General features: G+C 37.4%; 1 protein-coding gene across 1 annotated transcript; it reads right to left on the bottom strand.

Annotated features, from left to right (window-relative positions):
• Positions 1-1,247: 1,247 nt before the first annotated feature.
• On the bottom strand, positions 1,248-12,657 carry LOC113494053. The gene is made up of 5 exons (XM_026872189.1): positions 10,960-12,657; positions 10,262-10,401; positions 9,695-9,823; positions 1,876-2,106; positions 1,248-1,363 (listed from the first exon to the last, which is right to left on the bottom strand). Exons 1-5 carry the CDS (start codon positions 12,612-12,614, stop codon positions 1,248-1,250), a joined length of 2,271 nt encoding a protein of 756 aa, XP_026727990.1. The 5' UTR covers positions 12,615-12,657.
• Positions 12,658-27,699: the final 15,042 nt, after the last annotated feature.

The raw sequence follows: 27,699 nt of genomic DNA on the forward strand, positions 1-27,699 counted from the left end.
ATTAAAAATCACAGTTAATAACTATTAGAGTTTAATAGTTTTACTTAAATTGGTGTATTTATTGGTTACGGGTCATCATTGTTTGCAGTGTGTCACAGGAACTCACACACAGATTCAAATGCAACACTGCATGCCAGGTAAATGTGTGGGGTTTCTAACAGGTGTCATTCGGGAGTTCTTCTCTCCTGGCTTCGTCTGGGAGCCTGGTACCCAATGTTTTAAAACACGTGGCCTCTCTGCAACCCGCTGCAGCAGCGCCGTGCGGAAAGAGCGAATTTAAGGGAATTTGCAATTTACTTACATCTCTACTAGCTGTTGCTGTAAGAAGAAATTGCGAATATAACTTGAGATTTAAACTATCTCTAAAGTTGGATCGAACTGCACATGGTGTGCGAATTTTATTATAATCGGTTAAGTGGTTTAGGAGTCCATTGAGGACAAACATTGTGACGCGAGATTTATATATATTAAGATTAATTGTTTAAGAAAATAAATAGTAGACATATATTTTTATGACAAGTTATCCCTTATATAATTCAAAGATTACCCATACTAATCTGAATTGCATAACTTGTATAGATTAAGGTAAAGAAAAAATTGTGTATGATACCGCCATCTATTATCTACACGCGGAATTTATAAGAAATTCACAAGGCGCAGGTTTTTGGGTGATCAATACAAAATCTTGAAAAGAGGAAATTCTGTTGTTTTCCATACGTCTTTGGGTTTTACGTTTAACACAAGATTTGAATGTTGAGCATACAGCTTATGAGACGTAAAATTAGATCATACAGGTGTTAATTGGGTTTGTAGTATTCGCATATTAATTTATTTACATGGCACCTCTGATTTATAACTCCCTACCTCAGAAGATAGTCGACTTGCCCTATCAGAAGTTCTGTAGGTCCTTGCGAATCTGGTTAATTGAAGAGAATTTCTATTCTGTAGAGGAGTTTTTAAGAAAATATTCGTCTCAGTCTTATCATTTTAGAAATGCATTGTAATTTTAATTTAATATTTTTTTTTCATGTATTGTGTTTCTTTGGTTTAGCGAATTGGTTTCCATAATTTTGTTATTATAATGTGTCATGACATGTGCTTGTATGTCAACTAATGTAGGGATTTTAATTTTTTTCAAACATTTGCATGCTGTTCTATAACCGCAGATTGTATCTTGCTCTGTAACAAAATTGTATACCAACTCTTGTACCACATTTTATACAAATAAATGAATTATTATTATTGCACTATATTGCATTTGCTATGAGCGTCCTTATCCTGTTGTCCTCTGATACCCTGGTATCCAATATTTCAGAACACGTGTCCTGGCCGCTACCCGCTGCAGTAGCGCCGTGCCGTCGGGCTGAAGAAGAATTATTTTCTCATGTAACCTAATCAACGATATTATGTTTTAATGATAAGAATAATGGAAAAAATATACATAGGTCAGTCTTACCTTTGGAACACCAAATTATGGGTATCAAAAAAGTTACCACAGTTTTCACAAATTGACAGACAGTGTGCTGTATATATGTATTTCTTTGTGAAAATCACTTTGAAAGAATTCCTTTATTTGCTGGGGTTTTACAAGCAGACCCATGCTATGTATGACAAGCATACGTTCATCCAACAAACGCTTGTCCCACGCGATGAGTTTAGCGAAGATTGAAAAATCTTTGAAAAATATGATATTTATGAATAAGTATGAAATAATAAGTATCCTTGGCAATTAGCAATAATTGAGGTTGATTGTCTTTTTGGAATTAATAGAAACAAAGATTAGGAGGAACATAGGATTTGAAACAAAAATAAACAAATCGTGTAGACATCTTTTAAAAAAAAATTCTCTAATCTTAGAGAAAATTGTTATGATACCTGCATAATTGTGTATATGTACTATATCGATTGGCTTCTGAGCTTTCCTCCTGTATTCCTCTGGTTTCCTGGTGTTGAATGTTATGAAACACGTGGCCTGGCCGCCACACACTGTTGCAAAAGGCAACGTGCAGGCAAAATCTTTAGTGTAGATAGTTATCAGATCAGATTCGTAGCTCTTGCCTGCTCCTGCCATCCTGGTTTCCAATGTTTCGAAACACGTGGCCTGGCCTGGGTTTTCGGAGTCTCTTTTAGGGAGTTAAAATAGAACCTTGAGTCACTGTTATCTGTCCATCCTTCATCAGGTCTCATCCCGTAAACCGCGATAACTTACGGACAAAAATGGGAAGTAAAAATAATTGAGAGAAGATCTGCAAATTTATTTGTCACACACATTAAAAGTTTTCCTCAGCTTATTTGCAGTTTCAGTGTCTCGATTCCGGCTCGTACTTGACCGGTTTTATTTTATGCCTGAAATTAATAGATTACGTTGAATTAAAATGATAGCGTGCAAATCATTTTAAAAGTTTTTTTTTTATTATTTGTGTGTGTTTATTTATTTCTCTCCGTGCCGGTCAAGAGGTTTTAGACAAATCTAATCTTAAGGGTTTTCAAAGTGTGTTTCAATAGGTTACTATATTTATACCCTCAGAGAAAGTTTATCTAGGAATCGTAATTTTGCAGTCTAACTTAAATGAGTGCGAGTTGAATTATGGGTCATTCCTTTTTCCAGTATGTCACAAGAACACGCACACAGATAAATCAAATGCAAGCCATGTAAATGTATGGAGTTTCAAACAGGTGTCATTTGGGAGTTATCCTCTCCTATCTTCGTCTGTGAGCCTGGTATCCAATGTTTTAAAACACGTGGCCTGGCCGCTACCAGCTGCAACAGCGCCGTGCGGAAGAAAAATCACAAAATACTGTTGCAATTTTGATCGGACAATAAGTATCTTTTAATGAAATAAATAATTGAAAATTATAAAATAATAAACATTAAAGAAAACGTTTATAAAATTAAAAGAAATTCAGACATCCATTACCGAAACCAATGCTGAGCTGTAAATTGTTAAGTAACAAACACCAGTGCCACGCCACGTACGTAGCGCTAATTCGTAAAAGCTATGAGGTACTTTTACATAGGCCTGTTAGATAAACTTTTTAGAGAAAAATATAAGGCAAGATAGTAGTGGACTGAGTTAGGCTAATGATGGTAATGAAAACGTTAGTCACTTATGATGTGCATACATCTTACGGAACCGATTACATTGAAATTTGGTATACACATTTTTAAAGGAGTTTTTAAATGGAAAAAACGGTTTTGACGGGAGAAATATTATTTGTTAAAAGTAAGGAAATATGTGCACAAGGGTTTTTTTGTAGTTAGGGGGTCAACGCTACATTTTAACAAGCTGAAGTCATATTCCATACTAAAAAACTTCAAAATGTAAGGCTGTCCAAATTAGGCTCGTGAAGGATTTGAACCTCCGACCTCCGATCCTCAGGTGTATAAACCTGGAAATCGGCGCTCTCGCCCTCTGAGCTAACGAGACCTGTGAGCGGAATTTTTAATTTATCGACCACTACCCTCAAATGTCGTCACTACCATTTTAAAATCGACCTTACCGCTTAAAGAATAAAGCTGCTTTTCATATCTAAGTAACGTCTGACTGTGTACCATGAGATTTCGTACAGCGACACGCTTCGGGGTACAGGGTAGTAGCCGTAGTAGGTAGGAAATTATAAAACAAGTTCAAATATTATTAAAATTCTAAAAAATAGTGACAGTGTGCTACGCTTAATGCCCGCTCTATACGTGCGTGATCCACGGCCTAAGTGTTGAGCGGCCTTTAGAGTTTGTTGGTCGGAGGGCCGCAGTAAGGGGTTCAAACTATTTGTTTGTTTCTTTCTCATGACATGAATTTCAATTAGCCTAATTTGATTCTGATGGAGTGAAGAATAGAAATTTTATATTCATTGAAACTTGTTTCTTGAATCTCCATAGTTTGAATTTTCATAGTTTTTCTATAAGTAGAGAATATGTTACCTCAAAAATTTAATCGATTTGATTGATCAATGTATGGATGTTGTTACAATTTCACGCAAAAACTACTGAAAACATTTAGATGAAACTTGGTACACACATACTTTACAACTCAATAACTTACAGGAAAGTTTTATTCCGAATTTATGTACCCGTGGGATAATTTTCTATTTGTATCGGGCGAAGCAGCGGGTAACAGCTAGTGATTAATAAAATTTGCATTATTAATATACAAACACTAACTCACACCTTCACTGTCAATAAGTTTTAATAATCGAGTATGTTTTAAATGTGTGGAAGACATAAAATTATATTTCTTTAGCTTTCATTACGATTAGGTACATTTTCTCGCATTTTTCATCGCGTGTTTTATTAAAAAAAATCAAATACTTTTACCATTAATCAGAATAAAAGTGTTAATTAACGGGTCAATGTGTATTTAAAAGTAATATCGTCTGCAAGCAGAGCATAGTCCTCTACGTGATGCTCCGTGGCGGCCAGGCCACGTGTTTGACAACATTGGATACCAGGATACTAGCAACAGACAGGAGAGTGCTGCTAGACAAATCGATATGGGGCACATACGTCATTATAGAGATACTATGACCAACCCAAACAACACCTATAGGATGTTCTACCTCAAATATGAGTAATGAGCTCGTCACACACTTCCTCTCTTCTAACTTACTATTTGCTGTACCCATCGGGGTCCACGATTGCTTCCATCATAATAGGGATGATGACTGGGTATAAAAAGAAAAAAATCTCATTAGTCCCTCAGTTAGATAATTGAAAAGTATGAGACACGTATTTTTTCCTTTTTCAGAAAAACTAGAATTGACAAAGATTAACTGCTTTAGAGTTTAGGAGAGGGGGCTTGTGACGTAACAATAGAATTAAATTTATACTCCATCGTGACGTCACGCGTAACTTTCATTCACTGTAATTTGGTCAATTTATGTTTAAGGGACAAATTAAAAAATACGTATCCATTATTATACAAAAAACTACAACCGACACTGCAAAAAAAAATTGTCATCATCCCTATTGTATACCATCTTATCTTACGTTGTGAATTGGCAATAAAGAATATGAATATTTTTCACTAAAACCAAAATATAAACAACACATATATTACTTGTTTCTTATCTCATCTTCCTTTTTCCCAAATTCGTAAAAATGATAAATGACAAACGCTGTCAATTATGATTTAGAATTGTTTCAAGAGTTTCTGTTTTGTCTGCCTTTAAGTTTTTATGTATTTTTCAATCACATAATTTTTTGTCAGTTTTGCACGTCTTCATTTACTTTTAAACAGAAATGGATTTTAAATAATAATAAAAAATCCTCCCCTATTTATTACCTAGTGGATAATTTTATTTATATTTTTTATGAATTAGTAAAGTTTTTAAGTATGATGGCGCTGCTGTAGCGCATGGCTGCCAGAGCACGTGTTTTAAAACATGGGGCACCAGGATGACATAGGACTACAGGAGAGCAAGCTCATAGACGCATCGATATGGTGCATACTACGTGTGTGCGTATACCCACACATTTGCATTGCTTGTAGTGTTGCATTTTATTTACATGTGTGCGTATCCTCGTGGCACACTGCTGATAGGGTCGTAGGTAGGCTGAAGCTGAAAACATTTTAAGGCCCTCTGTGTCCTCAAGAGTTACGTCCGTATACATTCGTAACCGTGCTACGTCTTCTATCGACCGTAGCTGTAGATGGCACAGGAGCTACGTCAGGCTACGTTATTGCCGTAGCGAATTTGTAACAATAGCGAAGTAAGTGTCTTGTAAGTAACAATTTAAAACAAAAAAGCAATTAAAAAGAAACGGTTATCATAGCGGTTTTAACTTTTATTTCAATTAACGAATTTATTTGGCTTTTTATGACGAAGTCTCCATGTCTGCAAACCTTATTTGAATTGCATTGCAAAGCCGAAGGCACGTGTGGAAAAAACAGGGAAAATTATTAATCTTCTTCCAGGGCTTCCTTTCAATAAATCTTAACTTATATCTTCTTACCACGCTGACGAAGTCGCGGGCAACAGCTAGTCAACTATATTATGTTTTAATGACAGGAATAATGGAAAATTATATATCAATCTTACCCTTAAAACACCTAATTATAGGTATCAGAAAAGCTACCGCTGTTGTGACGGTGTGCTGTATGTTTTTTTTTGAAAACCACTGCCCTCGAAGTAATGTATTCCTTGGTTTGCTGGGGTATTACAAGCGTTCTTAGATCCATGACAAGCATGCTTTCTTCCCACAAACGCTTGTCCCACGCGGGGATCGCGATAGGTTTAGCAAAGATTGGCTTTTGAAGAATATGGTAACTATTTACAAATAAGTATGAAAGTTGCAAAAACATCGTTATCAATTAGCAATCATTAAGGTTGATTATGTCTTTTTGGAATGAATAACAACAAAGTTTAGGAGGAAGATAGGATTTGAAACAAATCGTGTAGACATCTTTTATAAACTTTTCATCAAATCTTAGAGAAAGTTGAAAAAGTTGTTAAGATACTTGCATAATTACCTATTTGACGATATGTACTATATCGATTGGCTTCTGAGCTTTCCTCCTGTATTCCTCTGTGAAAGAAAACCCAGACATTCGTTGCAAATATTATGTATTCTTCTACAATTTCACACGCACAATCCAGTCTCAACAGACACGAGGCCGACTTCGACGATGACTCCCACCAAAAATGCCCCGCCAAAACTAGTTTTTCATCAAATTTCAAATCAAAACGTATATCCGGTTCTGTGTTGCCAGTTAATTAAACAATATTGCGTATATAAATTATCTTATGCTAACATTCGGCTAATCCTGACGTCAAACGCGGCCTCGCGTTTAACAAACAAAACCAAAAGAGATAGAGAAAAAAAAGGTTAGTGAAACAATTAACAGGACCAGGAATTAATCGTTAAAATTATTATACACATCACTTAATAACGACTACAGGCACTCTCACCGGTAGCGACTCACTCTTAAATCTAACATCGACTACAGGCACTCTCACCGGTAGCGACTCACTCTTAAATCTAACATCGACTACAGGCACTCTCACCGGTAGCGACTCACTCTTAAATCTAACATCGACTACAGGCACTCTCACCGGTAGCGACTCACTCTGAAATCTAACATCGACTACAGGCACTCTCACCGGTAGCGACTCACTCTTAAATCTAACATCGACTACAGGCACTCTCACCGGTAGCGACTCACTCTTAAATCTAACATCGACTACAGGCACTCTCACCGGTAGCGACTCACTCTTAAATCTAACATCGACTACAGGCACTCTCACCGGTAGCGACTCACTCTTAAATCTAACATCGACTACAGGCACTCTCACCGGTAGCGACTCACTCTTAAATCTAACATCGACTACAGGCATTCTCACCGGTAGCGACTCACTCTTAAATCTAACATCGACTACAGGCACTCTCACCGGTAGCGACTCACTCTTAAATCTAACATCGACTACAGGCACTCTCACCGGTAGCGACTCACTCTTAAATCTAACATCGACTACAGGCATTCTCACCGGTAGCGACTCACTCTTATCTCGTATCATCAAATATAAGCGCTTTCACTTGTAGATTCACTCATTACTAATTATCATTTTTCATACAACATTTACTTTCAGGTTATTATTACAATATCTATAAGTCTAATTCTGGCTAAAATCACTATCATAATATCTATCGATTTATACTTCACACAATACATAATAATAAATTAATTAGGTTCTTTAAACTTCGAAACTTAACTTTTCCCTTTACAATGATTTCTCGACAGACTTATTTACTTCATACTGGTTTCATTTTTATGTAACTCATATTTATACTTATACTGTTTCGATCTAACTACAAAAGTAGATATAATAATTTTGTTAACAAATACTAATCTGTCATGCATTTCACACTCATTTACTTCTTTCCATAATACATTATTAGACATCATCATCTCATTATATTCATTCACGTAATAATAATAATTAAGAATGGGTCTGACAGTTCTACTACACATATTCATTACAATACTGATTTACTCTGAATCACTCGAGATCACATCATTATTAAATACGAGCCAAGGATGTATCTTGTCAACCGCATACACTGACCGGTAAGGCTTACTACCTTCTTTTCTGGTGATAGGAGTATCTTCTACTTCGTAGCGATCATTACCAATTACTTTTGAAATCCTAAACGGCCCTACGAATTTAGGTAATAATTTACGACTGTGCCCGGATTCCGTACGAATTTCTTTTTCGATACGAACTAAATCACCTATTTTATATTGAGCTGGTGGTTTATGTGAACTATCAAAACGTTCTTTCTGTTTTTGTTGATTTCTTTGAATCAACAGTTCCGCGTCCGTTCTTATTTTATCACGGTCTAACTGGACATGAGATTCCGACACAACCGAATTCATAATACCATCTGAAACACCAGTCGTTTGAACACCAAACAACATTTCTGATGGGGTGCAGCCAATAGCTTTATTTATAGTATTATTAAGTGACCATTGTATTTGAGGTAAACGTAAATCCCATTCATTTTCAGGTTTATCGTGATTAGCAGCTGTAAGGGCATCAACTATAGTACGGTTATACCTCTCAACTTGCCCATTGGCCCTGGGAGAGGCGACCGCATTTAAAATATGCTTAATTCCCTTTTTATTGATGAAGTCGGAAAACTCTTTACTGGTGAAACAAGTGCCACGGTCAGATATAACTCGACGAGGCACTCCGAATAATGAAAAGTAATCCTCAAATATTTGTATTGTTATACTGGTTTTGACACTTTTTACTGGCTTTACAAATATGAATTTAGTAAACGCGTCTATTATAACCAAAATATGGCAATTTTTCTTTTTACTAATCGGAAAAGGACCACAATGGTCTACATGAAGTGTATCAAATGGTTTATTAATCTTAGGAATAGGATGGAGCTCACCTTGTTTTGCTCCAGCGGGTACTTTATTATGAGCACAGTTTAAACATGAGTTACAATACTTTTTAATGAAACGCCTCATTTTTTTAAACCAATAGGCTTGACTCACTTTATTGTAAGTTTTGTCAAAGCCGAAGTGTCCAGCATCGTCGTGATTCATACGAACTATTTGCCATCGTACTGCTTTTGGAACTACCCACTTTAGATTAGTGCTTTCATTGTCCGTCGTTACTCGATATAAACGGTCATTTTTAACGGTATAGTTCTTATGAATCTCAACGATGTCTTTGGTATTTGAATCCTTTAGAATACTAATGATTCTTTTTATTTCAGAGTCTTGCTCCTGCGCTGTACGCAACCAAGCATCATCATCGATTGCTAAAATGTCAACTACGTCAACAACTTGTTGAGTTACGTCAGTATTGCTCGGATTACGTGACAGTGCATCAACATGACTCATTTTAGTGCCGTCTCTATGCTCTACAATAAAATCATATTCCTGCATCAAAATATACCAACGCGCTACCCTCGGTATTAGGTCCCTCTTTGTCATTGTGCTGCGTATAGCCGCACAATCCGTGATTACTTTGAAGGATTTACCTAATATGTAGACTCGAAATCTGCTGAGAGCGCAGACCACCGCCAAGGTCTCGAGCTCATATGAATGTAATTTGCTCTCGTCAGACGTCGTTTGTCGACTGTAATAGCATATAGGGTGTGGAAGTTCAGTATTTACGCGTTGTATTAAGATTGCACCTATCCCTATTTTGCTAGCATCAGTGTGGATTTCAAATTCACCTTGGGGGTCGTACAACGCTAGCACAGGTCGTGTGGTAAGTCTAGCCTTTAATTCTTTGAACGCATTAACTTGAGCTTCGTCAAAATGCCACGAAGCATTTTTCTTGGTCAAAATTGTCAAAGGTTTGGCTATCACCGAATAATTTTGGATAAACCGACGAAAATAACTAGTAAGACCGACATATTGGCGAACTTCATGAACGTTTTTAGGTTCGGGAAAATCCATAACTGCTTGAACTTTAGCAACACCAGGCCGAATTCCATCGGAGCTTATTTCATAGCCCAGATAATTTATACGAGTTTGAAAGAAGTCACATTTTTTTAGATTTAGTGTAAGTTTAGCAGATCTTAACAGCTGAAAAACTTTTTCTAATTTCTCCAAGCCTTCTTCAAACGTTTTCGACATCACTAAAAGATCATCCATATATGCTAAGGCCAAATTTTGCCTACCTTTAAGCATAGTATTAATTGTTCGCTGAAATACACTAGGAGCGTTAGCTAGACCGAATGGCATTCTTTCAAACTCATACAAACCATCGGGTGTTACAAAGGCAGTAAAACGCTTACTGTTTTCACTCATCGGCACTTGGTAGTACCCCGAAAAAAGGTCTAGACTTGTAAAGTATTTGTTACCGCCTAATCTGTCTAACTGATCTTCTATACGTGGCATGGGGTATTTGTCTTTCATTGTTTTTCTGTTTAGAGACCTATAATCAATGCATAACCGCTTTTCACCATTTTTCTTGCCTACTAAAATCACGGGGCTTGAATAATCAGATGTACTTTCTCGAATTATGCCATTAGTTAATAAATCATTAATAATTTTGTTAAGATGTTCGCGCTCACTATGAGATATCCTGTAGGGATTATAAACTACTGGTTTATCATCCGTTAATGTAATATCCATCCGTGTTATATTAGTTTTGCCTAATTCTGTCATATTCATAGCGAAGCAATCCCTATATTTTGTTAATAAAGCATATAATTGGTCTTTTTGTTGTTCCGATATCTCAGTACTAATTTTTACATCCATTAATGGTAACGGTTCATAGTTTTTAGCTTCATCTATTATGCCTATATATTCATTATAATATGTCTCGTTAAATTTGTGACCCCTAACTAGTAAAGAACCTTTATTAATTATTAATTTGTTAGAAGATAAATTTGTCAACATTATATAACCCCGTCCTAACTGGAAGCTAAACAGCCCTGGCATTACTATATATTCATTATTTGGAATAACTCGAAGACTAATCTGCACATACAATCCGCCAGTATATTTATCATTAGCGATCACATTAACTGGCATAGTCATTTTAGGTAATACGATTTCGTCCTTGTCTGCACAGAGTGTAACCTTCGAGTCATTATCACTTAAATCAGGTGTAGTTATGAACAGCAATTCGCTTTCCGTTTTTAAAAGTATAACGTTTGGTTTTTCCGTAAATGACTGTCCTACTAGAATTGCTGTTCGTAAGTACTGATCACTAACAACAAGAACTTCTGTCTCAGCTTTAACCGTACCAATACCTAACATAACTGTTATCCTACCTAATGGTTCTACTGCAGAATTCCCAAACCCCTGTAGGGTCGGTAAGTTCTTGGTATCCCATTCATTGCATATAAGTTCAGCACTGGATCTACGCATTAGAGTACATTTACTACCTAAATCAATATATCCTCTTAAAGTTATATCGTTCACTGTAATATCTTTGTAATATTTCTCATTATCAGTATCATTATTAGTAATACACATAACAGCCTTGTTTTGTTCCCTGTCACTACTAACTTTAGTCGATTCGTCATTAGTGTTGTTCCTTTTACGACAATCTTTGGTATCGTGTCCTAATTTAAAGCAAAAGTTACATCTTTTAATAGGTTTGTTACATCTTAAACTTATATGTCCCGGTTCATTACAATTAAAGCAACGTAAAGTATCTGTGCTACTATTTTTAGTTTGTTCATTATTAGGGATATTAGACTGTCTAGACTGCGTATTAGTACGAATACGTGAACGGTTAGTAAACGAATTATTTTCATTTTGTGACACTGTGCGCAAATAATTAAGGACCTGTTCAGGTTCGTTAAACATGCAAGCTCCGGCTCCCATCCGTACAAACTTATCGTCAATACCATGTATGAGACAACCAACAGCCTTGGTTCCGGTTATTTCGCATTTATTTATAAGCGCCATTTTATCATAATAATAATGTTCTAGAGATTGCCCAAACCTACAACGGAACCTTAACATTGTCGACAGTAAGTCTCCGTAATTTTCGTTAGAAGGAAAAGCTAGCTTTAATTTTTGAATCCACTCATCCCAAGTGTACAAAACTGAAGGCAGCCCCTTGTACCACTTCTTGGCTAAACCGCTCAATTTAGGAAGTGCATAATGACATATTTGTCGATCATTCCAAGAATAAATTTGAGCGCATTCATTGACCTTATTAATCCAATTTTCTATCGTCTGACTATTATCGCTAGGGTCGAACTCGGGTACCACACTAAATGCTACAGGAAAATTATTTTGAGCCCAGAAATTAGGAAATGACAAAGGCACAGATGAACTACTTGCGTTATTCACTTGAGGGATATCAAATGTCGTGTTATTGGTACTAGGTAAATCGGTATTCGATTGATTATTTATAATTACGGGAGTGTTAGACATGTCTAATTGTACAGCCGAGGTAATTGGCGGCGTTTTGGTTCCTTCACGATTAGAATTAATTTCAGAATATTTTTGACCCCTACGATCGGAACGCGTTTCTTTTCTACTCCGCCTTTTACTACGTTTGTGACCATGACGTCGTCTTTTCCGTTGTCGAGATCTACGAGTATTAGTCTCACTACTACAAGACGAATCAGAATAAGAAGTACTAGTATCGCGTGAGTTGCGTCGCTTTCGCTTAGAATTACCCATTACTTTATCTAAAGTGATTCAAAGTACAAAAGTATCTACTATTTTAAAAAAAAAATAACCAAAATGATCAACGATAAATACAATAACAAAGTCAAATATATTCGTACGGTTTAACTTTTAAATCATCAAAATTAACTATTTAAATTGTGACGGTTTCAATAAACAAAATTATCAACGATAAATAAAATAACAACGTCAAATATACTCATACGATTTCACTTTCAAATCAACAAAATTAACTATTTAAATTGTAACGGTTTCAAATTGAAAATAATTTTCACCAACACAACGTAAACAAACACTGTTAATGTATCACTTTTAGTTGTTAGATATTCACAACATTATCACCACTTTCCTATTTAGTTGTAATGTACGTAGACTTGCACAATATTAATCAATAGTCTCGTGATTAAATTTGGAATTTCGTCACGTAGATTCCGCGAGAATAACAGCATGTGATGTAGATATTGTAGGTAGTTTATAATGACATTAAGCTCTGACCTTAATCATCCACTGTTCAGGAACCTTCAGGAGACCGCTGCATGAGGCACGTGGAGATCACTATCCCACTTCTGACTTGAAAGAAAACCCAGACATTCGTTGCAAATATTATGTATTCTTCTACAATTTCACACGCACAATCCAGTCTCAACAGACACGAGGCCGACTTCGACGATGACTCCCACCAAAAATGCCCCGCCAAAACTAGTTTTTCATCAAATTTCAAATCAAAACGTATATCCGGTTCTGTGTTGCCAGTTAATTAAACAATATTGCGTATATAAATTATCTTATGCTAACATCTGGTTTCCTGGTGTTGAATGTTATGAAACACGTGGCCTGGCCGCCACACACTGTTGCAAAAGGCAACGTGCAGGCAAAATCTTTAGTGTAGATAGTTACGTATCAGATCAGATTCGTAGCTCTTGCCTGCTCCTGCCATCCTGGTTTCCAATGTTTCGAAACACGTGGCCTGGCCTGGGTTTTCGGAGTCTCTTTTAGGGTTCCGCACAAATAGTTAAAATAGAACCTTGAGTCTCTGTTATCTGTCCATCCTTCATCAGGTCTCATCCCGTAAACCGCGATAACTTACTGTTGACAACGCACAAGACCACAGCGGGGGTGCGGGGTCCGGGAGCGCGGAGGCAGTGACGACAGCGCCGAACCAGACGGCCAGTACGAGTTCACTCACCGACGCGGTGACATTTCACGCGTCAAATAAATCAAAAATGTAATACAAAGCAAAAATGTAATACAAGGCAATAATAAAGACATTTTTGCAGTTTACTCGTTTTAACTTAATAACGTAGTAAACATTTGGTGACCCCGACGTGATCGCGAAGATATATCCGAGAAATCGACGAGTATTGTATCGTCGCGACGAAACGACGTCTCTGTTCGCTTGGCGGCCATTGCACCGCAAGCGGGACGGGCAGTTATTGTGATGGTGTACAATATACCTGCGATCGCTGCATTGGAGCTCGTTCAAGGAAGTAGCCATTTTTTTCCTTATAATTCAATTTAAAATTCGTAAAATTTATTTTATAATTCCGAGTTCAACGTGCCTCGCTTTGCATGCGAATATAATGGTTTTGCACACAGATTTCAGGCTTGTCTGCACGTATTGTCTGTTTGCAAATATACCTTATATGTGTTATGGTTCTGCTCGATAATTCTTAGGAATTAGTTGAGTCATTTGTCATACATAACCTGCATTCGTAGTCATATTGCTCGCTAGCTTGGGTTTGTTTATGCATCTATATACAGCTAGTGACAGCGTTAGCTATTCGAATTGCAGACGGTTGCTTTGAATAATAAGGATATACGCACGAATGCGCTAAGCAGTTAGTTTAAAGGCATATGCCGACTATTTCAGCTGCCGGCACTGCGACAGCCACCAGAATCTACGAGCCACGAGACGGATCAGCCTGCCCGGTGCACAAGTACGCTGAGCTTCGCTACGTCATCGCGGCGCCGGGATCAGCTGGCGGGCAGTTTGCGGTCGTTGACCCGCTTTACATAGCTATAGCGGTGTGCACGGTTTGGCTTTTTTCATATTGCTGTGTTCTGCATAACGCGTTATTCGCTAGAAGTTACGCTAGGGTATTTAACTTATAACTATGGCAGACGATTTAAAGGCTTTAATTCATATTCGCGGTACGATTAAAGCGAGAATTACTACTTTTTCAAAATACTTGAATAATGTTCAAGTTATTGACCTTAAGGTCGTTAGTAAAATTCAAGTTGACGAACTTCAGTTGAAGTTAACTAGACTTCAATCGTTATTATCGCAATTTGACGAGGTTCAGGGCAATATAGAATCATTATCTTCCGATCCTGAACAACAGGTCAGCGAGAGAGAAGTAATAGAAGACAAATTTTGTTCATTAATTGCTCAAGCGCAGGACTATATTCAACGTTATTCGAAGGCGCATAAGGAGAATGAAAATAACTTTGAAGATAATAATTCTACCAAGTCGTCCAAATTATTCAATAATGTAAAATTGCCAACCATAGATTTGCCTCATTTCGATGGAGATGCATTAAAGTGGTTGGAATACCGCGATACGTTTAATTCATTAATAAATGAGAATGAGTGTATTCCCGACATAAATAAGTTCCATTATTTACGTTCGTCGTTGGAAGGGGGCGCCACTGTCGTTATTAAATCAATTTCCTTTTCGGCTCAAAACTATAAGGTAGCTTGGGAGCTTCTTTGCAACAGGTATAATAATACTAGACCTTTGATTAATAATCATTTAAAAGCGTTATTTTCGTTTCAATCTCTTGCAAAGGAATCTCACAAAGCATTGCGTTATATGATTGATTATTTCACTCGAAATTTACGAGCTCTTAGTACTTTAAATGAACCAACTGATGCGTGGGATACGTTGATTATTTTTATGATGACAAGTAAACTAGATGGCGCCACATGTCGCAAATGGGAGGAGCACAGGAATTCTCTGTATGAGTCGCCTACTCTTAATGATTTTTATACATTTCTACGTAATCGTGCGGATGTTTTGGAAACTGTAGAATTCAATAAGGTTGATACTTCTAAGTTTGAAAAAACTTCTCACGGCAAAGAACATAAAGTCACTAAATCTTTTGTTGCGTCAAATGAAAAGAAAGGTAGTAAGTCATGTGTTATATGTAATAAAGATCACTTCTTGCATGAGTGTGACAAGTTTAAAAATATGAGCCTGGAAACGAGATCGAGTGAAGTAGCCAGATTTAAACTGTGCTCGAACTGTCTCCGGCCAGGCCATCGTTCCACTCGCTGCTTTAAGAAGGGTTGTCAGCACTGTAACTCAAAGCATAATACACTATTACATGCACTGTCAGATAAAAATAATGAGTTCAGTAATTTACCAGGTAGCTCTCAAGGTGACAGTGACAATAAAAATGTGTCCCTGTCTGCCGTAATGCCTTGCCAAGTGTTACTGTGTACTGCTCAATTAGAAATCTTAGAACCAAAATCGAAGAAGTCTTATACCGTTAAGGCGCTTCTAGATAGCGGGAGTCAATCATCTTTTGTATCAGAAACTCTAATAAGAAAATTGAGTTTGCCTGTCTCTGAGATTACTCCTATAAATATATTGGGTATTAACAAAAATGTAAATGCAACTGCACAGAAATGTAACTTTAGAATTAATTCTCGAATTAATTCGTTTCAGTTGACAGTGTCATGTCTTGTTATACCACAAATTACAGGTAAATTGCCTGGTGTTGAAATAAACACTTCGAAGCTAAATTTACCTGCTGATATTGAGCTGGCTGACCCGAGTTTCTTCAGTCCCTCCGATATTCATGTCTTACTGGGGGTAGATGTGTTCTGGGAGATCGTGCATGGTCGTCAGATAAGACTCGGGCGAAATAAGCCTACTCTTCAGGAATCTAAGTTAGGCTGGTTGATTTCCGGCCCGACTGGTAGGAGTTCTGGACCACATATTAAAGCTTGTCATTTTTCACAAAATATTGAAGCTTCGTTGTCTAGATTTTGGGACATTGAGGAACTACCTCCAGTTAAAAAATATTTCTCAAAGGTAGAACATTTCTGTGAAGGTCATTTTCTTGAAAATACAAAACGTACTAAAGAAGGCCGTTTCTCAGTAAAAATTCCTTTGAGTGAGTCACCTGAAGCGTCTTTGGGTGATTCTTATAATATAGCTAAACGTCGTTTCTTTACTATAGAGAAAAAACTTAATAAATCAACACTTCTTAAGGAAGAGTATAAGAATTTCATTCATGAATATGAACGGTTGGGTCATTTATCACCCATCAATCGTCCTGTCTTTGGTTATTATCTGCCGCATCATGCTGTGATACGTGAACATAGTGAGACAACACGTTTGCGCGTAGTTTTCGATGCGTCGTGTAAAACTACCAGTGGCAAGTCTTTTAATGACATTCAGCTCGTAGGGCCGGTGGTGCAGGATGATTTATTTTCAATTCTGTTGCGCTTCCGGCAAAATGCGTTTGTCGTTACTGGTGACATTGAGAAAATGTACCGGCAAATTGAAGTGGATGAATCACAGCGACACTTGCAGTTAATAGTTTGGAGGGACAATGTAGATCAGCCACTAAAGGTTCTGCAACTGAATACAATAACTTATGGAACAGCCTCGGCTCCATTCCTAAGTACGCGATGTTTGCTAAAGTTGGCAGAAGAATGTAATAACCCGGATGTCGCGAATATTATTCAACACGATTTTTATGTAGATGACTTGAATACGGGTTCAAATTCTCGGAAGGAGTTACAGCAGAACTTGAAAGAAGTGATCTGTAAACTTTCGGAAGCTTGCTTGCCGTTGCGCAAATTTCGTACTAATGTACCGGATATTTTCGATGATATTCCAATAATTAATCAAAGCCAGGATTTCTGTAAAGAATCTACGGTCTTAGGGTTAAAATGGTCTCCTCAAACGGATACTCTACGGTTTTGTTCCACACTTGAGAGTGTTCCAAAGGTGACCAAACGGAATATTCTGTCGACTTCGTCAAAATTATTTGATCCTCTTGGACTTTTGTCGGCCACTATAATCATTCCTAAAATGTTGATTCAGAAATTGTGGTTGCTAAAAAACGGCTGGGATGATCCTATTCCAAATAATATTTCTAACGAATGGCAGGAGTTTCTATCAAATCTGCATTTTTTATCAACTTTAGAGGTTCCTAGGCACGTTGTTGGTGAGGCTCCAATCAATATAGAAATACATTGTTTTTCAGATGCTTCGCAAGCAGCTTACGGTGCATGTTTATATCTTAGGTCTGTCAATAAGATAGGAAACGTTACAGTGCATCTTTTCTGTGCCAAGGCAAAGGTAGCCCCGTTGAAGCCAGAGCTAACAATACCTCGGCTGGAGCTAATGGGCGCTTTATTGGGAGCTCGCCTACTTACTAAGGTTATGCAGTCGTTACGTCTTAAAGGTTTCGATATTTCTCGTTGTATGCTGTGGACTGACTCGACTATAGTTTTAGGATGGATTAATTCAGAGCCAAAGACACTAAAAACTTTCGTGTGTAACCGCATAGGGGAGATTCGTGAACTTACCTCGAAATATGAGTGGCGGCATGTACCTACGAAGGACAATCCAGCTGACCTTGCGTCTCGAGGAGTTCAACCGCAACACCTAATAGGAAATAAATTGTGGTGGAATGGTGCGCCTTTTTTGACACAACCTGAGGAAGAATGGCCAGTACATAAGGTGTTACATACGATACTACCTGAAACAAAGGTTAGTCTGACTGTACAAAGCGAAGATAATTCTAGTTTCAATTTGTTTCTTACTTGTTCTAACCTTTATAAAATGCAAAGAGTTTTGGCGTACATATTACGGTTTAAAGAAAATTGTAAATCCAAAACAAATAGAATTAAAGGCAATTTAACAGTTAGTGAATTAAGGACGTCATTATCTATGTTGGGCAAGATGTCACAACGAGAATCGTTTAAAAACGAAATCCAATCTTTAGAGAAAATGGATGTATTAATCGTAAATCGAGAATTTCGTCTTTAAATCCGTTTCTAGACGACAATAAGGTCTTACGTGTAGGAGGTCGCATTCAAAGGGCACTTGTATCCTATAGTAAGAAACATCCGATTATTATTGATTCCAAACATGCGTTTACGAAGCTTTTATTTAAGCATGAACACCTACGTCTTTTACACTGTGGACAAACACAATTATTGTCACTAATTCGCGAAGAATTTTGGCCCATCGGAGGTAGAGTTCTAGCAACACAAACTATACATAATTGTGTTCCGTGTACCAGGTTAAAGGGTAAAAATGTACAACCAATAATGGGTAACTTACCTATCTCGCGTGTCAATCCGGCTCCTCCATTTGAGACGTGTGGCACCGACTTCGCCGGTCCCTTTCTAATTTCAAGTCGCAAGGGTCGTGGTGCGAAAACAAGTAAATGTTACTTGTGTATTTTCGTTTGTTTTGCCACTAAAGCAGTGCATTTAGAGGTTGTAAGCGAATTGAGTACTAACGCATTCATTCTATGTTTACGTCGATTTATCTCTAGACGCGGTAAGCCACAAACAATACATTGCGATAATGGCAAAAATTTCGTAGGAGCGAATAACGAGTTAGGCAGAATGCTGCGGTCCGCCAACGGCTCCGTCACTGATTTCGGTGTCCGTGAGGGTATAGATTTTAAATTTAGTCCGGTCTATGCACCCAACTTTGGTGGCATCTGGGAGGCTGGCGTAAAGACGGCTAAATTTCATTTAAAACGTATAGCGGGAAATACAAGCCTAACTTTCGAAGAGCTCTGTACTCTTTTTGCGCAAATTGAGGCAATTTTGAACTCGCGTCCGTTGACACCTTTGTCATCGGACCCTTCAGATTTTACGCCGTTAACACCCGGGCACTTCCTTATCGGGCGTCCTTTATCGTCATTACCGTCTCCAACAACAACCAAGATCTCCATAAACCGATACCAGCAACTGGAGCGAATGAGACAACACTTCTGGTCTCGATGGTCAAAAGAATTCTTGTCTGAACTTCAGCAGCGAGTTAAATGGCATCGATCCAGTGGGAGCAATGTAAGAATTGGAGACATGGTCGTAGTCAAGGATGATCAATTACCGCCGATGAAATGGCTCCTGGGGCGCATAACCAAAATATACAATGGACCTGACGGAATCTGCAGAGTTGTTGACATTGCTACGTCAAAGGGCATCATCAAAAGAGCGTTGACAAAGGTCTGCGTTCTGCCCACCGGAGATTCCCGTGAGCTCCTTGGAACCTCAGCTTCCAAGGGGGGGGAGTATGTTGACAACGCACAAGACCACAGCGGGGGTGCGGGGTCCGGGAGCGCGGAGGCAGTGACGACAGCGCCGAACCAGACGGCCAGTACGAGTTCACTCACCGACGCGGTGACATTTCACGCGTCAAATAAATCAAAAATGTAATACAAAGCAAAAATGTAATACAAGGCAATAATAAAGACATTTTTGCAGTTTACTCGTTTTAACTTAATAACGTAGTAAACACTTACGGACAAAAATGGGAAGTAAAAATAATTGAGAGAAGATCTGCAAATTTATTTGTCACACACATTAAAAGTTTTCCTCAGCTTATTTGCAGTTTCAGTGTCTCGATTCCGGCTCGCACTTGACCGGTTTTATTTTATGCCTGAAATTAATAGATAACGTTGAATTAAAATGATAGCGTGCAAATCATTTTAAAAGTTTTTTTTATTATTTGTGTGTGTTTATTTATTTCTCTCCGTGCCGGTCACGAGATTTTAGACAAATCTAATCTTAAGGGTTTTCAAAGTGTGTTTTAATAGGTTACTATATTTATACCCTCAGAGAAAGTTTATCTAGGAATCGTAATTTTGCAGTCTAACTTAAATGAGTGCGAGTTGAATTATGGGTCATTCCTTTTGCAGTATGTCACAAGAACACGCACACAGATAAATCAAATGCAGGCCATGCAAATGTGTGGAGTTTCGAACAGGTGTCATTCGGGACTTATCCTCTCCTGTCTTCGTCTGTGAGCCTGGTATCCAATGTTTTAAAACACGTGGCCTGGCCGCTACCAGCTGCAACAGCGCCGTGCGGAAGAAAAATCATAAAATACTGTTGCAACTTTGATCGGACAATAAGTATCTTTTAATGAAATAAATAATTGAAAATTATAAAATAATAAACATTAAAGAAAACGTTTATAAAATTAATAGAAATTCAGACATCCATTACCGAAACCAATGCTGAGCTGTAAATTGTTAAATAACAAACACATGTGCCAGCGCCATCTATTATTTTTAGATGCATTTACGTACGTAGCGCTAATTCGTAAAAGCTATGACGTATTTTTACATAGGCCTGTTAGATAAACTTTTTAGAGAAAAATATAAGGCAAGATAGTAGTGGACTGAGTTAGGCTTATGATGATAATGAAAACGTTAGTCACTTATGGTGTGCTTACATCTTACGGAACCGATTACATTGAAATTTGGTATACAGATTTTAAAGGACTTTTTAAATGGAAAAAACGGTTTTAACGGGAGAAATTATATTTGTTAAAAGTAAGGAAATATGTGCACAAGGGTTTTTGGGTACTTAGGGGTCTTAGGGGGTTCTTAGGGGGTTCTTCTTAGGGGGTCTGGGTCAACGCTACATTTTAACAAACTGAAGTCATACTCCATACTAAAAAACTTCAAAATGTAAGGCTGTCCAAATTAGGCTCGTGAAGGATTTGAACCTCCGACCTCCGATCTCCGATGCTCAGGTGTTTAAACCTGGATATCGGCGCTCCCGCCCTCTGAGCTAACGAGACCTGTGAGCGGAATTTTCGTTTTATTGACCACTACACTCAAATGTCGTCACTACCATTTCAAAATCGACCTTACCGCTTAAAGAATAAAGCTGCTCTTCATATCTAAGTAACGTCTGACTGTGTACCATGAGATTTCGTACAGCGACACGCTTCGGGGTACAGGGTAGTAGCCGTAGTAGGTAGGAAATTATAAAACAAGTTCAATAATTATTAAAATTTGGAAAAATAGTGACAGTGTGCTACGCTTAATGCCCGCTCTACACGTGCGTCATCCGCGGGCTAAGTGTTGAGCGGCCTTTAGAGTTTATTGGTCGGAGGGCCGCAGTAAGGGGTTTAAACTATTTGTTTGTTTTTTTCTCATGACATGAATTTAAATTAGCCTTTCATACGAATCTACGAATTTTAATTTGATTCTAGTGGAGTGAAGAAAAAAAATTTTGTATTCATTGAAACTTGTTTCTTGAATCTACATGGTTTGAATTTTTATAGTTTTTCTATCAGTAGAGTTGTTATCTCAAAAATTTAATCGATTTGATTGATCAATGTATGGATGTTGTTCCAATTTCACGCAAAAACTACTGAAAACATTTAGACGAAACATGGTACACACATACTTATTACCAAATAGATAATTTTATTTATATTTTCATGAATAAGTCCATAAGTTTTATGAAACTTTTAAAGTATGATGGCGCTGCTGTAGGGCATGGCCGCCAGAGCACGTGTTTTAAAACATGGGGCACCAGGATGACATAGGACTACAGGAGAGCAAGTGCAGAGATGCATCGATATGGTGCATACTACGTGTGTGCGCAAACCCACACATTTGCATTGCTCGTGGTGTTGCATTTTATTTATCTGTGTGCGTATCCTCATGTCACACTGCTGATTAGGTCGTAGGTAGGCTGAAGTTGAAAACATTTTAAGGCCCTCCGCGCCTTAAACGCCTCCATGAATGAAGTTCGCCCAACCTTATTTAAACATTGCAAAGCCGAAGCCACGTGTGGAAAAAACAGGGAAAATTATTCATCTTCGAGGGCTTCCTTTCAATAAATCCTAACTTATATCTTCTAACCACGCTGACGAAGTCGCGGGCAACAGCTAGTCAACTATATTATGTTTTAATGATAGGAGTAATGGAAAATTATATATCAATCTTACCCCTGAAACACCTCATTATGGGTATCAGAAAAGCTACCACTGTTGTGACGGTGTGCTGTATGTTTTTTTTTGAAAACCACGACCTCTAAATAATGTATTCCTTGGTTTGCTGGGGTATTACAAGCATTCTTAGATCCATGACAAGCATGCTTTCTTCCCACAAACGCTTGTCCCACGCGGGGATCGCGATAGGTTTAGCAAAGATTGGCTTTTGAAGAATATGGTAACTATTTACAAATAAGTATGAAAGTTGCAAAAACATCGTTATCAATTAGCAATCATTAAGGTTGATGATGTCTTTTTGGAATGAATAACAACAAAGTTTAGGAGGAAGATAGGATTTGAAACAAAAAGAAACAAATCGTGTAGACATCTTTTATAAACTTTTCATCAAATCTTAGAGAAACTTGAAAAAGTTGTTAAGATACTTGCATATTTATCTATATGTCGTTATGTACTATATCGATTGGCTTCTGAGCTTTCCTCCCGTATTCCTCTGGTTTCCTGGTGTTGAATGTTATGAAACACGTGGCCTGGCCGCCACACACTGTTGCAAAAGGCAACGTGCAGGCAAAATCTTTAGTGTAGATAGTCACGTATCAGATCAGATTCGTAGCTCTTGCCTGCTCCTGCTATCCTGGTTTCCAATGTTTCAAAACACGTGGCCTGGCCTGGGTTTTCGGAGTCTCTTTTAGGGTTCCAGGCACAAATAGTTAAAATGAAACCTTGAAGCACTGTTGTCTGTCCATTCTTCAACAGGTCTTATCTCGTAAACCGCGATAACTCACGGACAAAAATGGGGAGTAAAAACAATTGAGAGAAGATCTACAAATTTATTTATCACACACATTAAAAGTTTTCCTCAGCTTATTTACACGGAAGTTTCAGTGTCTCGATTCTGGCTCGCACTTTACCGGTTTTATTTTATGAAAGTAACTGGCTGAAATTAATAGATTACGTTGAATTAAAAAGATATCTTTATATGACACTAAAAAAAAGTAAATAAATGAAAAACTAAAATTGTTTGGCAAGAAAGCAAACTTATAGCAAGTGTCGCTTTTGTTTTATTGTTACTAACTCCTGCTACGACAATTACAAGCCCATTTCTGGTAAACAACATTTACCAATCCTGTCTTAAGTTTCTGTTTTTTGATGACCACTATGGAAATTAAAGAACGTTCTTTTGTAATGATTTTAAGTTTGTTACATATTATTTGATTCTAAGAGCGTGCAAATCATTTTCGAAGTTTTTATTATTATTTGTGTGTGTTATTTATTTCTCTCCGTGCCGGTCAAGAGATTTTAGACATATCTAATCTTAAGGGTTTTCAAAGTGTGTTTTAATAGGTATATTTATACCCTCAGAGAAAGTTTATCTAGGAATCGTAATTTTGCAGTCTAACTTAAATTAGTGCGAGTTGAATTATGGGTCATTCCTTTTTCCAGTATGTCACAAGAACACGCACACAGATAAATCAAATGCAGGCCATGTAAATGTGTGGAGTTTCAAACAGGTCTCATTCGGGAGTTATCCTCTCCTGGCTTCGCCTGGGAGCCTGGTATCCAATGTTTTAAAACACGTGGCCTGGCCGCTACCAGCTACAACGTGCGGAAGAAAAATCACAAAATACTGTTGCAATTTTGATCGGACAATAAGTATATTTTAATGAAATAAATAATTGAAAATTATAAAATTATAAACATTAAAGACGTTTATAAAATTAATAGAAATTCAGACATCCATTACCGAAACCAATGCTGAGCTGTAAATTGTTAAGTAACAAACACGTGTGCCAGCGCCACGTACGTAGCGCTAATTCGTAAAAGCTATGAGGTATTTTTACATAGGCCTGTTAGATAAACTTTTTAGAGAAAAATATAAGGCAAGATAGTAGTGGACTGAGTTAGGCTAATGATGGTAATGAAAACGTTAGTCACTTATGATGTGCATACATCTTACGGAACCGATTACATTGAAATTTGGTATACAAATTTTTAAATGACTTTTGAAATGGAAAAAAGGGTTTCAACGGGAGAAATATTATTTGTTAAAATTAAGGAAATATGTGCACAAGGGTTTTTTTTGTAGTTAGGGGGTCAACGCTACATTTTAACAAGCTGAAGTCATATTCCATACTGAAAAACTTCAAAATGTAAGGCTGTCCAAATTAGGCTCGTGAAGGATTTGAACCTCCGACCTCCGATGCTCAGGTGTATAAACCTGGATATCGGCGCTCTCGCCCTCTGAGCTAACGAGACCTGTGAGCGGAATTTTCAATTTATCGACCACTACACTCAAATGTCGTCACTACCATTTCAAAATCGACCTTACCGCTTAAAGAATAAAGCTGCAATTCATAGCTAAGTAACGTCTGACTGTGTACCATGAGATTTCGTACAGCGACACACTTCGGGGTACAGGGTAGTAGGTAGGTAATTAAAAAACAAGTTCAATAATTATTAAAATTTGAAAAAATAGTGACAGTGTGCTAGGCTTAATGCCCGCTCTACACGTGCGTCATCCGCGGGCTAAGTGTTCAGCGGCCTTTAGAGTTTGTTGGTCGGAGGGCCGCAGTAAGGGGTTTAAACTATTTGTTTGTTTCTTTCTCATAACATGAATTTAAATTAGCCTTTCATACGAATCTACGAATGTTAATTTGATTCTGATGGAGTGAAGAATAGAAATTTTATATTCATTGAAACTTGTTTCTTGAATCTCCATAGTTTGAATTTTCATAGTTTTTCTATAAGTAGAGTTGTTACCTCAAAAATTTAATCGATTTGATTGATCAATGTATGGATGTTGGTTCAATTTCACGCAAAAACTACTGAAAACATTTAGACGAAACATGGTACACACATACTTTATAACTCAACAACTTATAGGAAAGTTTTTATTCCGAATTTATGTACCCGTGGGATAATTTTCTATTTGTATCGGGTGAAGCCGTGGGTAACAGCTAGTAATTAATAAAATTTGCATTATAAATATACAAACACTAACTCACACCTTCACTGTCAATAAACTTTAGTAATCGAGTATGTTTTAAATGTGTGGAAGACATAAAATTATATTTCTTTAGCTTTCATTACGATTAGGTACATTTTCTCGCATTTTTTATCGCGTGTTTTATTAAAAAAAATCAAATGCTTTTAATCAGAATAAAAGTGTTAATTAACGGTAAATGTATATTTAAAAGTAATATCGTCTACAAGCAAAGTATAGTCCTCTACGTGATGCTCCGTGGCGGCCAGGCCACGTGTTTGACAACATTGGATACCAGGATACTAGCAACAGACAGGAGAGTGCTGCTAGACAAATCGATATGGGGCACATACGTCATTATAGAGATACTATAATCAACCCAAACAACACCTATAGGATGATCTACCTCAAATATGAGTAATGAGCTCGTCACACACTTCCTCTCTTCTAACTTACCATGTGCTGTGCCCATCGGGGTCCACGATTGCTTCCATCATAATTGTATACCATCTTATCTTACGTTGTGGATTGGCAATAAAGAATATGAATATTTTTCACTAAAACCGAAATATAAACAACACATATATTACTTGTTTCTTATCTCATCTTCCTTTTTCCCAAATTCGTAAAAATGTTAATTGACAAACGCTATCAAATTTATAATTGTTTCAAGAGTGTCTGTTTTGTCTGCCTTTAAGTTTTTATGTATTTTTCGATTACACTACTTTTTGTCAGTTTTGCACGTCTTCATTTACTTTTACTTGCTGTTAGACAGAAATGGTTTTTTAATAATAATAAAAAATCCGCCCTTGCTTATTACCTAATGGATAATTTTATTTATATTTTCATGAATAAGTCCACATGTTTTATGAACCTTTTAAAGTTTGATGGCGCTGCTGTAGGGCATGGCTGCCAGAGCACGTGTTTTAAAACATGGGGCACCAGGATGACATAGGACTACAGGAGAGCAAGCTCAGAGACGCATCGATATGGTGCATACTACGTGTGTGCGCAAACCCACACATTTGCATTGCTCGTGGTGTTGCATTTTATTTATCTGTGTGCGTATCCTCGTGGCACACTGCTGATAGGGTCGTAGGTTGGCTGAAGTTGAAAACATTTTAAGGCCCTCTGTGTCCTCAAGAGTTACGTCCATATACATTCGTAACCCTGCTACGTCTTCTATCGACCGTAGCCGTAGACGGCACAGGAGCTACGTCAGGCTACGTTATTGCCGTAGTGAATTTGTAACAATAGCGAAGTAAGTGTCTTGTAAGTAACAGTTAAAAACAAAAAAGCAATTAAAAAGAAACGGTTATCATAGCGGTTTTAACTTTTATTTCAATTAACGAATTTATTTGAGTTGTTGTATTTATGACGAAGTCTCCATGTCTGCAAACCTTATTTAAATTGCATTGCAAAGCCGAAGCCACGTGTGGAAAAAACAGGGAAAATTATTAATCTTCGAGGACTTCCTTTCAATAAATCCTTACTTATATCTTCTAACCACGCTGACGAAGTCGCGGGCAACAGCTAGTCAACTATATTATGTTTTAATGACAGGAATAATGGAAAATTATATATCAATCTTACCCTTGAAACACCTAATTACGGGTATCAGAAAAGCTACCACTGTTGTGACGGTGTGCTGAACGTTTTTTTTTTTGAAAACCACTGCCCTCGATATAATGTATTTCTTGGTTTGCTGGGGTATTACAAGCGTTCTTAGATCCATGACAAGCATGCTTTCTTCCCACAAACGCTTGTCCCACGCGGGGATCGCGATAGGTTTAGCAAAGATTAGCTTTTGAAGAATATGGTAACTATTTACAAATAAGTATGAAAGTTGCAAAAAACATCGTTATCAATTAGCAATCATTAAGGTTGATTTTGTCTTTTTGGAATGAATAACAACACAGCTTAGGAGGAAGATAGGATTTGAAACAAAAAGAAACAAATCGTGTAGACATCTTTTATAAACTTTTCATCAAATCTTAGAGAAAGTTGAAATGTTGTTAAGATACTTGCATAATTACCTATATGACGATATGTACTATATCGATTGGCTTCTGAGCTTTCCTCCTGTATTCCTCTGGTTTCCTGGTGTTGAATGTTATGAAACACGTGGCCTGGTCGCCACACA

The sequence above is a fragment of the Trichoplusia ni genome, chromosome 5 (assembly GCF_003590095.1).
Source record: "Trichoplusia ni isolate ovarian cell line Hi5 chromosome 5, tn1, whole genome shotgun sequence".
NCBI lineage: Eukaryota > Metazoa > Arthropoda > Insecta > Lepidoptera > Noctuidae > Trichoplusia > Trichoplusia ni.